Source organism: Rhincodon typus, chromosome 1, assembly GCF_021869965.1.
Source record: "Rhincodon typus isolate 14 chromosome 1, sRhiTyp1.1, whole genome shotgun sequence".
In the NCBI taxonomy this organism is placed as follows: Eukaryota; Metazoa; Chordata; class Chondrichthyes; order Orectolobiformes; family Rhincodontidae; genus Rhincodon; species Rhincodon typus.
In genome coordinates, this window is record NC_063332.1 from 58267745 (window position 1) to 58280521 (window position 12777).

The window sequence follows — 12777 nt, forward strand, 5'->3', positions numbered from 1 at the left end:
TTCATTTGGTGAGTGATTAGCGCCAAATTTAATATAGGTATGGGACTTAATGAATTAGTAATGGCCTAACAGAAGTGAACAGGTGTTTCTCCCTGCAGGTCCATTATTTGGTGCTTGGAATAGAAAATATGTTATATTTTCCATCTAATATGTACTTTAACGATCAGAATTTCTGACTGCACAATTGTGTACATTTAGATGATGTGAACTTATCATGATTATTATTTTCTTTTGTATTCAGGCTTCTTATTGGCTCTCCCTGGGAAGGGCAACCCATAAACAGAACTGGTGATGTTTACAAATGTCCAACATTCAAGACTAGCAATCCAGAATGTATGAAGCTAAACTTAGCTGGTAAATGAAAATATATTTTCTCTCCGTAAAATCATTGTGACAGTATTCATGTTCATTAAAGTATTGGGCCCCAGTCATTATCTTTTGTTCAATGATGGACTTAGAAGTGGTATGTTTTCAGTGAGCATTTCAAAAGCAGGAAGTTAAACGGCTCAGTTTATTTGTGTGACAAAATATAGAATTGAAGGATATTAACAGCTGAATAAATAGCTGTCAGGGACTGATGATGTTATCAAGTCCCCAATTAGCTTATGTGCAGTCAGACATTGCCGACTTTGGACTGATGGTTTAGATGTCTGTCAAAAAGCTTCTATTAAAAGCAGAAATGGTGATTTTTCAATGAGAAACCTGGAGTATTTTGATGGCTCATCCACAAAGTTTCTACTGGCACTGAGGATTCAAATGTCTCCACTTCATCATTGAATCTGAAAGGTTTTGAATCTCCCTAAGCAATAATTGAATTGCACAAGGTAGAGCCAGTGATAATTAACAAAGCCCATTATAATAGGCTACCTATACTCAGTCTCTGCATACTGGTTATTCAATGCACGTGAAAAGGAATAAAATACCTCCCTGTAGCAAACAGCTCCAGTTTGATGTCAACTTCCTGCTACAACGTTATTGCTGGAACCAATTAATCAATTGCTACTTGGTTTGCAGCCTCACTAAGACCTTGGTTCTAACTATTTGGTTCTGTATGGAAGTACTGAGATTTAGGAAAAATTCTGAGTCCCAAAGCAGGAAATATTCGGATCAGAGATTCTTCTATATTAGACAGGAAACAAGGAGACTCGTAATTGCAAAAATGATTAAGGTGTCCAACCTTCAGAAAAAAAGATTGGAATGGCTAAAGTATAACTCACAGATTGGAGACAACAAGGTGCAGGGCTGGATGAACACAGCAGGCCAAGCAGCATCATAGGAGCAGAGAGGCTGACGTTTCGGGCCTAGCTCACAGGTTGGGCTAGTTTTTTTTCCAGCGTGGTAAAATGGCAAAATTATCAGGCAATAAGGCTGATTAATGTTGCATTCTCACCTCAAGCTCCATTTCCTAAGATTATTGACACACTCAATAAATGCCAATAGGGCTTTACTTCCCCACCAGTTTTGTTTTGTCCGTCTGTTTGCATCTGCTCCCCTGGTACCTTGATAAATGTGACAACGTGAACAAAAGCAGCAGTACCAAGAAGCCAAAGTTCATTCAAGGACCCGAGTGCACTGACCTTTAAACCCCTAGCTGACTCTCTATTGCTGCAAGTATATATTCCCATCCCATAGCATTCACCTTCTTGGTGGAAAAATCCTACCAAAGTTTGTCCTACCTGGGAAATTATCCATAAATGAGTGAAATGAGAAACCAAAACAGAAGCTGATGGAAAAGTTCAGCAGGTCTGGCAGCATCTGTGAAGAAAAAAAATCAGAGTTAACATTTCAGGTCTGGTGACCCTTCCTCAGAACTCTGTTTAACTCAGTTCTGAGGAAGGGTCACCGGACCCGAAACGTTAACTCTGATATTTTCTTCACAGATGCTACCAGAGCTGCTGAGATTTTCGAGCAACCTCTGTTTTTGTTCCTGATTTACAGCATCTGCAGTTCTTTTGGTTTTTAATGAGTGAAATGAGCCAGTTTTGTAATGATCATGGGTTGGCATGCAAATCCGTTGCCCACCTCAAGACCATCATAATGAAGAAGAGGGGCTGTACAGAGAAAGCTAGCTGTAGAAGTGAGTATCACCTCTTTGAACCACAGGGTATCTTTGCAAATCAGAAGGAAGTTGAATCTCACTAAAAGTTCCAAGCTTCCCTTGTCGGTATATTCTCCGTACATCACTTAATCATTCATTAAATCTCACTAAAATTCATTATTTGTATTTATTCATTCGTGGGATGTGAGCATTGGTGGGAAGGCTGGCATTTTTGTCCATTCCTTATTGGTGGTGTTGAGTTGGCTTCTTGAACCATTTGAATCAGTTTTATATAGGTAGACCCATGAGGCTGTTAGGAAGAGAGTTCCAGGATTTTGACTCAGTGACAGTAAAGGAATGGCAACATAGTTCCAAGTCAGGGTAGTGTGTGACGAGGAGAGAAATTGCAGATGACGATACTCACACATGCAGTTGTTCTTTGTCTCCCAGGTAAGAAATTACAGGTTTAGAAGGTTCTGTCTGAGAAGCTTTGGGAAATTGTTGCATGCATTTTTAAGATGATATATACCATGGATGAGGTTGCACCTCTGGCGAGGCGATAAAACATAAGAAAGTAGAAATCAGAACAGGAGTAGGCCACTCAGCCCCTCAAGCCTTAACAACTATTCAACAAGATCATGGCTGATCTGCCCCAGGCCTCAACCCCTCTTTCATGTCAGCTCAGCAAAGCTCTCAACTCATGAAGATGCCAAAAATCTATTTACCTCCTCTTTAAGTGATCTAGCTTCAACAACTCTCTGGGATAGAAAATTCCAGACATTCATTTCCCTCTGGCAGAAGCAATTCCTTGGCATCTCCGTTTTAAATGAGTGTCCCCTTATTGTGTAACTACGCCTACTAGTTTGAAAATTCCTCACAAGTGGAAACATTTTCTCAACAACTACCCTGTCAAGTTCTCACAGAATCTTGCATGTTTCATCTTCCGCTCCTTTCCACTGTCTGCATTCAGCAATCTAGATTATTTACGGCTCACAATGCAATCTCCCGTATACTGGTGAAAGCAAATGCAGACTGGGTGACAGTTTTGCATAACATCTCCACTCTGTCCATAGAAATAGCACTGACCTTTCAATTGCTTGCCATTTCAACAACCATCTTGCTATCATGTTAACATTTCTGTCCTTGGTCTGCTATAGTGTTCAAATGAAGCTCAAAACAAGCTGGAGGTACAGCACCTCATTTTCCACTTAGGCACTTTACAGCCTCGGACTCAATATTGAAAGAGTGTTGATATTAACATAATCACGAATTTGAAGTGGTTGGAAATGTTATATAAGCTGTCAGCCAGAGAAAGGATAGCATCATAAAAGCAGATTCTATTCATTTAACACAATGTTCTGAATGGTATACTTCATCTCTGATTTCATATTTTCATGCATTTGATTGGAAAGCCCACTGATCTGTATGGGGACATATCTAATGATAGTATACTGTTGGAAGGATGTATATAATTGAAGTACACACTGAAGAGGTGTTTGAAACTGATTCAAGGGACGAGACATTTCAGTTACAAGTTAAGATCAGAGAAGTTGGGACTGTTTTCCTTGGAGAAGAAAAGGCTAAGAGGAGAATTGATAGAAGTTTTCAGGGTCTGAACAGAGTGGATAAAGAGAAACTGTTCACAGCCATAAATGGATGAAGAACCAGAGGCACACTTTTAAAGTGTTTTGCAAAAGAAACAAACGCAATGTGAGAAAAAGCTTTCTCAGTCAATGAGTAGTTCAGATATGAAATGCCAGGAAATGCAGTGGAAGCAAGTTCAATTGAAATTCTCAAGAGGGAATTGGATGATTATTTAAATAGCGGCAATGTGAAAGGCAATGGGGAAAGTGCAGGAGGGTGGCAGTAAGTTAAAATGCTCAGAGAGCTGATGCAGTCAAGACAGGCCAAATAGCTCCTTTCTGCACCGTAACAAATCTGTGATTCTAGATATCAATTACAACAATTTTAATGGGACCATGCAATGCAATAACTACTGTGCACAGCAAGCATAAGGTGGGGGGAGCATTGATAAACAGATTTTCTTGCCTATGTTTGACTTGATACACGGAAATATCATGAAATTCAGATAAATGCTCCCCTTCAGTAATGCACCTGCACAAACCTGAAGTTTTACTGCCCAGGCTGCGGACAAGTTGGTCTCCTTTAAATTATTGCAAGTACGTGGCCATGCAAAAATAAATTAAAAGAGGCTAAACATGTATGGGAATTTACTGTAATAAATTAGTAGTACATTGAGGATATCCAAAATCAATCCCAATTATGTGCCAATGTGCCACAACTTCTGGTAGGTTGGCCCTGCTGGACATATTGCAGGCTGATGATGTTGGGCTCCTGGAACATTGGTACGATTCTATTATATATGTCTATGTTAGACTGTTGGTCGACTAACCTGTAAAATTGTTTACCCAAATTTGGCACAAGTCCTCAGGTATTAGTGAGGAGGTGTGCAAGTTTAATTAGTCTGGACATGCTTATGTCCTAGGTATCTTGGTCAATGTCACATGGCCCACCTGGCTTCATTCTTATTCTCAAAGCAGTTTGATACAATTAGTCGATCTACCAGGCCATTTTAGGGGGCAATTAATAGATAGATCCATTTCCACGAATCTAAAATCACATATGAGCCCAAACTGGGCATGAAACAGTCTATGCCCATCCCTAAAGAACATTAGTGAACCAGATGGACCTTACAACAATCCAGTACTTTCATGTATACCATTACTATAGTTACTTTGGTTTTGAGATTTATTTATTAGCTGAATTTAAATTCCTCAGCCACCATGCTGACATTTGAGTTTTTGTCTTTGGATTATGAAGTTCAAATCTGGATTATGAGTCAAGTTACATATTCACAATGTCACTGTATCAATTTAGCAGACATGAACCATGTTTGACAGTTTGGGGGAAGATTTTTCACAAAAGTGACCCCTGGATCCTGTGAACTTGGATTTTTGGAATGTTGTTATAAAAATAAATTTGATGGATGATCTTTACATACATATGCAACTGCTGAGAACCACCTTGGAAGATCTGAGGCAGATGGCAGAGCTTACAGCAGACATCCAAGTATTTAACATGTACATTAGCTTGAATAAAATGCTTGTTTGCATGATTTACTCTTCAAAATCTTTCCAGTACCAGAACTATGTGTACAGAGGAAGAGAGAGGTCATGACGTTACCCTCTGGTCAAAATTCAAAATGCACTCTCAGACAAAAAAGGTGGTCACTTAGAGCAGGTATAGGACATAAATGAAAACTGTGGAATTGTACTCCTATGTAATGCACATTAATCCTGTATAGGTGATCATGAGAGAAAATGGGAGGTGATGGTACTGGGTGACTTCCTTCAATTTTCTTCCTTCTCTTGTCTAATAGAGGGCAAAAAAGTACTAAATAAGTCTATAGATGATAGCACATAAACAGACTGCAAAATGTCTGATAGATCTCAATAATATTGTAAAATGTACATTTATACATACTATGCCCATTGTTTTTGTTTACAGAGTTTTTAACTGTTCCTGATATCACTGAAGTTAAAGAGAATATGACTTTGGGGATGTCATTGGCACTAAATCCTAAAGCAGGCTTTCTGGTAAGAAACTTAAGTTACATTTTAAATGTATTTAAGACACTCCTAAATAGGACTTGCTTCAATTCCACTGAATACAGAAAAAAAAAACAAAAATACCTCAATGTTCTCTTTTTTCTCTGTCAAGTACAAGATGTGAACTCTGCACCAATCACAATGACAAGTTTTGAATGCAAAGTGAAAATTGTTGATGAAAATTTTGCAGTGGCAAATGATGTAACTATAGAGAAAATATTCAATGAATAGCCAGGATAATAGTGTGTTATGTCAGTCATTGTTTACTTTGAGCAGATATGCACTCAGCTCATGAAAAACGCATTAAATTTCTTCTGCATTTTAGGTCACTTCTCATGAGCTTTTATTCCTAACTTGATTCCTGACAATTTTCTCCAAATTATTCTCCTTTTTTCCAATTTGATCTTGGAATGTAATCGTGGGCATTGCTGGCTAGACCAGCGATTATTCCCCATTCCTAATTGCTTTGGAATATGTGGTGGGGAACTGCCTTCTGAACATCTGCAGCCCAAGTGCTGCTCAAAAGGAAATCCAGGATCTTATGATAGAACATAGAACATAAACAGCATGGGAATGGGCCCTTCGGCCTCAATGTTGTGTCGAAATATGCACCAAATGAAACTAATCCCTTCTCTCTGCCCTTGGTCCATGTCCCTCCATTCCTCGTATAATCATGTCATTGTCTAAAAGTCCCTTAAATGCCCTTATCGTATATGCCTCAACCACCATGCCTGGCAGTGCATTCTAGACTCTCTCTGTTTAAAAAACTTGCCCCTCATGTCTCCTTTGAACTTTCTCCTTCTCACCTTAAATGCATGGCCCCTAGTATTAGACATTTCAACTCTGGGAAAAAGATTCTGACCGTCAAACCCATCTATGCATCTCATAATTTTATAGACTTCTGACAAATTTCCCCTCACCCTCCACCACGCGAGAAAAAAGCAACCCTAGTTTTTCTAACCTCTCCTTATAGCTCATACCCTCTAATCCAGGCAGCATCCTGGTAAATCTCTTCTGTACCCTGTAAGCCTCTTCTGCACCCTGAGGGGAAGGTCATTGATGAAGCAGCTGAAGATGGTTGGGCCGAGGGCACTACCTTGAGGAGCTCCTGCAGAGATGTCCTGGAGCTGATATGACTGACTTCCAACAAATATCTTCCTTTCTGCTAGGTATGACTTCAACCAGGGGAGAGTTTTCCTCCTGTTCTTAGTTTTGCTAGGGCGCCTTGATGCCACACTCAGTCAAGGGCAGTTGCTTCCTTCTCACCTCTGATATTCAGCTCTTTTGCCCATATTTGGACCAATGTTGTTGTGAAGGTGGCCTGTCTTATTTTTCATTTTTTAGACTTTATATTGGTTTGATACAATTGTGTGGCTTGATAGGCCATTTCAGTTGAGAATTAAGGGGGAAGCCATGGCCTAGTGGTATTATTGCTCGACTGGAAATTCAGAGACCCAGATAATGTTCTGGGAACATGGGTTCAAATCCTGCCATGGCAGATGGTGGAACTTGAATCTAATAAATATCTGGAATTAAGAGTTTAATGATGACTATGAATCCATTAGTGAACTAGATGGCAGTTTCACAATCTTTTTTAAAAAATGGTTTCATGAGCAACATTACTTTTTAATTTCAGATTTTAGTTTATGTATTCAAATTTCATGATTTGCCATGATGGAATTGAAACTCCAATGATACTCCAATATGAGGATGGTCTCTCAGGCCAGCATTTCCAACATTGAACCATTGGTTACTGTCAATCAGACATGTCAGCATGCCTGACACATGAATTCCAATCCAAAGCTCTTTTACTCTGAGGTTCATCGTGGCAAGCAGTTGTTAGGAAGGCAGGGAAACACTTCAAGATGATCATCAAAACCCCCATGAAAAGAAATACAATATCTCACTGTTGTGTGGGAATCTTTCGCCCAAGACCATCCAAACTGGAAGAAAAATGTCCAAAAGGTGCCAAATGTCTCGTGAATTGCTGTCTTGCTCAGGCCAAGTACAAACAGTGGAAGCAGCATGCAAAAAACCTGAACAACTCACCCACCCAGCTCTGCAAATACTACCTGCCCTATTAGTGGCAGGGTATGAAGATCCAGCATTGGACCATTTAGCCACCTCAAGACTCACAACTCTGGAGCGGAAGAAGGTCATCCTTGGTCTCCAGGGAGAATAAATCACTGAAATTTCATTAAACTTGAAAATTTTAGAGATAACAGATGAAATGCGCGTGCAGAGACTGACGAAAGTTGCATGGACTAAAAATATGAGACAACAAAGTGTAGAGCTGAGTGAACACAGCAGGCCAAGCAGCATCAGAGGAGCAGGAAGGCTGACGTTTCAGGCCTAGACCCTTCTTCAGAAATGGGGGAGGGGAAGGGGATTCTGAAATAAATAGGGAGAGGGGGGAGGCAGATAGAACTTGAATAAAGGAGAAGATAGGTGGAGAGGAGACAGACAGGTCAAGGAGGCGGGGTTGGAGCCAGTAAAGGTGAGTGTAGGTGGGGAGTTAGGGAGGGGATAGGTCAGTCCAGGGAGGACGGACAGGTCAAGGGGGCGGGATGAGGTTAGTAGGTAGGAGATGCGGGTGGGGCTTGAGGTGGCAGGAATGGATAGGTGGGAGGACAGGTTAGGGAGGTGGGTACGAGCTGGGCTGGTTTTGGGATGCGGTCGGGGGAGGTGAGATTTTGAAGCTTGTAAAGTCCACATTGATACCGTTGGGCTGCCGGGTTCCCAAGCGAAATATGAGATGCTGTTCCTGCAACCTTCAGGTGGCATCGTTGTGGCACTGCAGGAGGCCCAAGATGGACATGTCGTTCAAAGAGGGGGAGTTGAAATGGTTCGCGACTGGGAGGTGCAGTTGTTTATTGCGAACCGAGCGTATGTGTTCCACAAAGTGGTCCCCAAGCCTTCGCTTGGTTTCCCCGATGTAGAGGAGGCCACAATGGGAACAGCGGATACAGTATATCACATTTGCAGATGTGCAGGTGAACATCTGTTTGATGTGGAAGGTCTTCTTAGGGCCTGGGATGGGGGTGAGGGGTGAGGCGTAGGGGCAGGTGTGGCACTTCCTGCAGTTGCAGGGAAAAGTGCCGGGTGTGGTGGGACTGGAGGGGAGTGTGGAGCGGACAAGGGAGTCACGGAGAGAGTGGTCCCTCTGGAAAGCAGATAAGGGTGGGGAGGGAAAAATGTTTTTGGTAGTGGGGTCGGATTGCAGATGGCGGAAGTGTCGGAGGATGATGCGTTGGATCCGGAGGTTGGTGGGTGGTACGTGAGGACGGGGGGAGTTCTGTTTTGTTATTATTGCGGGGAGGGGGTGTTATCCCTCACCACCCCCGGCACTTTGCCCTGCAACCGCAGGAAGTGCTACATCTGCCCCTACACCTCCCCCCTCACCCCCATCCCAGGCCTTAAGAAGACCTTCCACATCAAACAGATGTTCACCTGCACATCTGCTTATGTAGTATACTGTATCCGCTGTTCCCATTGTGGCCTCCTCTACATCGGAGAAACCAAGCGGAGGCTTGGGGACCGCTTTGTGGAACACCTACGCTCGGTTCGCAACAAACTACTGCACCTCCCAGTCGCGAACCATTTCAACTCCCTCTCCCACTCCTTGAACGACATGTCCATCCTGAGCCTCCTGCCGTGCCACAACGATGCCACCCGAAGGTTGCAGGAACAGCATCTCATATTTTGCTTGGGAACCCTGCAGCCCAACGGTATCAATGTGGACTTCACAAGCCTCAAAATCTCACCTCCCCCGACCGCATCCCAAAACCAGCCCAACTCGTACCCGCCTCCCTAGCCTGTCCTCCCACTTATCCACTCCTCCCACCTCAAGCCCCACCCCCATCTCCTACCTACTAGCCTCATCCCACCCCCTTGACCTGTCCTTGCTCCCTGGACCGACCTATCCCCCCTCTAACTCCCCATCTACACTCACCTTTGCTGGCTCCAACCTCGCCTCTTTGACCTGTCTGTCTCCTCTCCACCTATCTTCTCCTTTATCCATTTTCTATACGCCTTCCCCTCTCTCCCTATTTATTTCAGAACCCCCTTCCCCTCCCCCATTTCTGAAGAAGGGTCTAGGCCCGAAACGTCAGCCTTCCTGCTCCTCTGATGCTGCTTGGCCTGCTGTGTTCATCCAGCTCCACATCTTGTTATCTCAGATTCTCCAGCATCAGCAGTTCCTACTATCTCTGGACTAAAAATACCATAGTTTTGTTCATGAATAATCATTTTTCTTTGTTAACAATGTATATGAGTACCTTGAGTAATTGTAACTGCAAATTGCAGTGTCTGTAATTTATTTTTGATTTCTTTATGAGAAAGGGAATGTTTGGATGAACGTATTTGTATATAGTATACTCACCAATGCACGAAGGCTCTTTCAACAGCTTTTCCTAAATGTGTTGCATCTAACTCTTCAAAGAACAAGGACAACAAATAGTCAGGAACACCACTATCTGCAAGTTCCCCTCTAAACCACACACCAGCCTAATAGGAATTATGTTGCTATTCCATCACTGTCGCATGTTCAAAATCCTGGAACTCTTCTCTTAACTCCACATGGACTACAGCAGTTCAAGAAGGCTGATCCCCAGTCCCTTGTCAAGGGCAGCTGGAAATGGCAATAAATCCTGACCTCGCCCACATCCTGTGAATGACTAATGTACTAGCTGGATTGCCACAGTTATGTGATGTCTACCTCTGCTGTTGCTTTCTCATTAATTTGAGACATCTATTAAGCCCATTATTTGAAACACACCTCTTGGTACTTTAACACTATTTCCAATAAATTATTGATCGCCCAACTTTTCTCCTGATCCTTATGATATGTGATATTGGTAATGGTTCTCTTTCTCAGGATGTGTTATTGCATCCAAATCCAGGCCCAACTTCTTGGAATCCATGTTTGTATCCCTATATCAGGTTCTTGCTCTGGCATGTATCAAAATAGCCCTTTCTAAAGTCAGAAATGGCAGCCATTGTGGCTGTGATAAAGGTAAACTATTCTTTTCCACCTTTCTCGACCTGCCTGCACAGTTCACCACACTATCCTCCTCCATCGCCTCTCCTTCAATGTTCAGCTGGGTGGTTCTTTTCTTAATGAATTAGATGAGAGCTGGACAACCAGACAGTCATTTCTCTTTTTATTATCAAAAGCATCTATACTTGACTTCCGCCTGTTTATCAAACTCTTCTTCTCATTGACATCCCTCAAAAACACAGCAGGCTGAATTTTCACAGAGTTGGAGAGGCTCCAATAACTTTTAAAGATGGGGTGTGGGACTCACTCTTAGGATTCCCAGGATGAAGGCAGGATAAGGATATGGTCTGATGCAGGTCTGGGCCTGTACTTTAAACCCCCAACCTGGCCAGAATTGCAGGAAAAGGCATCTGCTAGCCCTCTTCAGTTTTGTGAAGTTCAGCCAATTTTTCAAGAAATCATAATTCGTGGTCCCTCTGAACTGCAGGCTGGATGAGGGAACATTTAAATGGGTAAATTCAAAAGGTTTTACCCATGACGCTTTGCCAACCCCTTACCCATCTATCATGGCTCTTCGTGCTTTTCATGCTAAGATATGCCCCTCTGCCCATACCCCATTGCCTCATGTAACTAGCTTCAGCGAACTGTGCCCCTCCACACAGTCTAGATTGGCTATGTACAAGTGCTTTAGTGTCTTGTATTAATGTCAGATAGAATGGATTTGGGCTGTGATGCCTCCATGGTTAAGTAGTTTAACCTCACTGTCTCAGTACACACATTTAGAATGGTCACAATTACTAACTTATGAGAAGATACTAAGCTCCTATAAACTTTACCAAGATTGAGTAAACACTAATCACAGGGTGTGAAAAGAAATTCAGGGGAAGGAGAAGGAAAAGATCATATACTGTTTTACTGATATTCTAAAATATCTTTATTAGTGTTCTTTTTTAAATTCCAGACATGTGGGCCACTTTATTCTTACAAGTGTGGAGGTCTATATTATGCGGCTGGTGCCTGTTTGAATGTAAGCTCCACTTTCCAAGCTATAAACACAATAGCGCCTACAGTGAAAGGTATGTAAGCCAAAGAGCTTGATTCTGTGTGATTTAACAGATATCAATAAAGTGAACATATATGGCATTTGTGTTCAACAGAACTTCCAATTTAGGGAAAGAAGTCTCCATATTCCGGAACAAAAGCAACCTACAGATTGTTTGATTATTTTTCATTAAACATTTCCCATAAAGGGACATGCTCAAAAAACAAACAGTGATGTTAAAAGAAGCTTGCTCAGCAGATATAACACTTACAGGTGTTATTGCCACAATTGGTAATAGCATCTTTTAAATTTATCTATATATGTATGTGCACTTTCACAAGAATGTTGATACTCTGAATTGGTCTTTTTCTGGCTCTTACATTGAGAAATGATGTCCAAATCTGTAAAATTGAAACACAGGCAAATAGCATTAATCTTTAAATTGATGGATTAATATAAGACTATACATATGCTGTCTCTCAAGAAAATTCTCTTCATGAAATAATCTGATAAAGACTTGCTCAATATGACCCAGAAGTAAACTAACACTGAGATGCAAAAGAAATCAGTAAATATTGGAAACATTCAGTGGGTCTGGCAGTATCTGCAGACAGGGAGAGTTTAACATTTCAGATTCAGTTTAAGAGTTAAAGTTTGCAATCACTGCAATCATTAGGACTCAAAAAGGTTAAAATTGTCATTGGGTTCCTGCAAAAGGAAAGCAGAAGAGAGACAAAAGAATTAAAGCTCTGTGATAGGGAGAAGATTGGGAGCCAAAGGGAGTGGTGTTTGGACAAGTAAAGAAACAAAAGCTGCATTCACACGCTCATGAAAATCTGTTTCTGTCTCTCCAAAAAATACTGCCAGAGTTGCTGAGTAATTCAGCATTTTCTATTTTTATTTCAGGTTTCCAGCATGTATGTATTTTGCTTTGGTATTGTTCTGGCTCATTTATTGCATCAGGTTTTTGTACAAGTCACAGCAAACTACAAATGTATTTTTGGTGTTTTGATTGTTTAATTTATAACAAACCACAGCTTAAAGCAATTTTTCCTAAGCAATGCTTGGA

General features: G+C 41.6%; 1 protein-coding gene across 1 annotated transcript in view; it reads left to right on the plus strand.

Moving 5' to 3' along the window:
• The window catches only part of itga1 (integrin, alpha 1), a 158529-nt gene that overhangs the window by 49609 nt on the left and 96143 nt on the right, over positions 1 to 12777 (plus strand). Inside the window, exons 3-5 of the mRNA XM_048596039.1 lie at positions 242 to 354; positions 5567 to 5655; positions 11628 to 11742. Of these exons, the coding sequence (XP_048451996.1) occupies positions 242 to 354; positions 5567 to 5655; positions 11628 to 11742 (317 nt within the window). The remainder of the gene's footprint in view (positions 1 to 241; positions 355 to 5566; positions 5656 to 11627; positions 11743 to 12777) is intronic.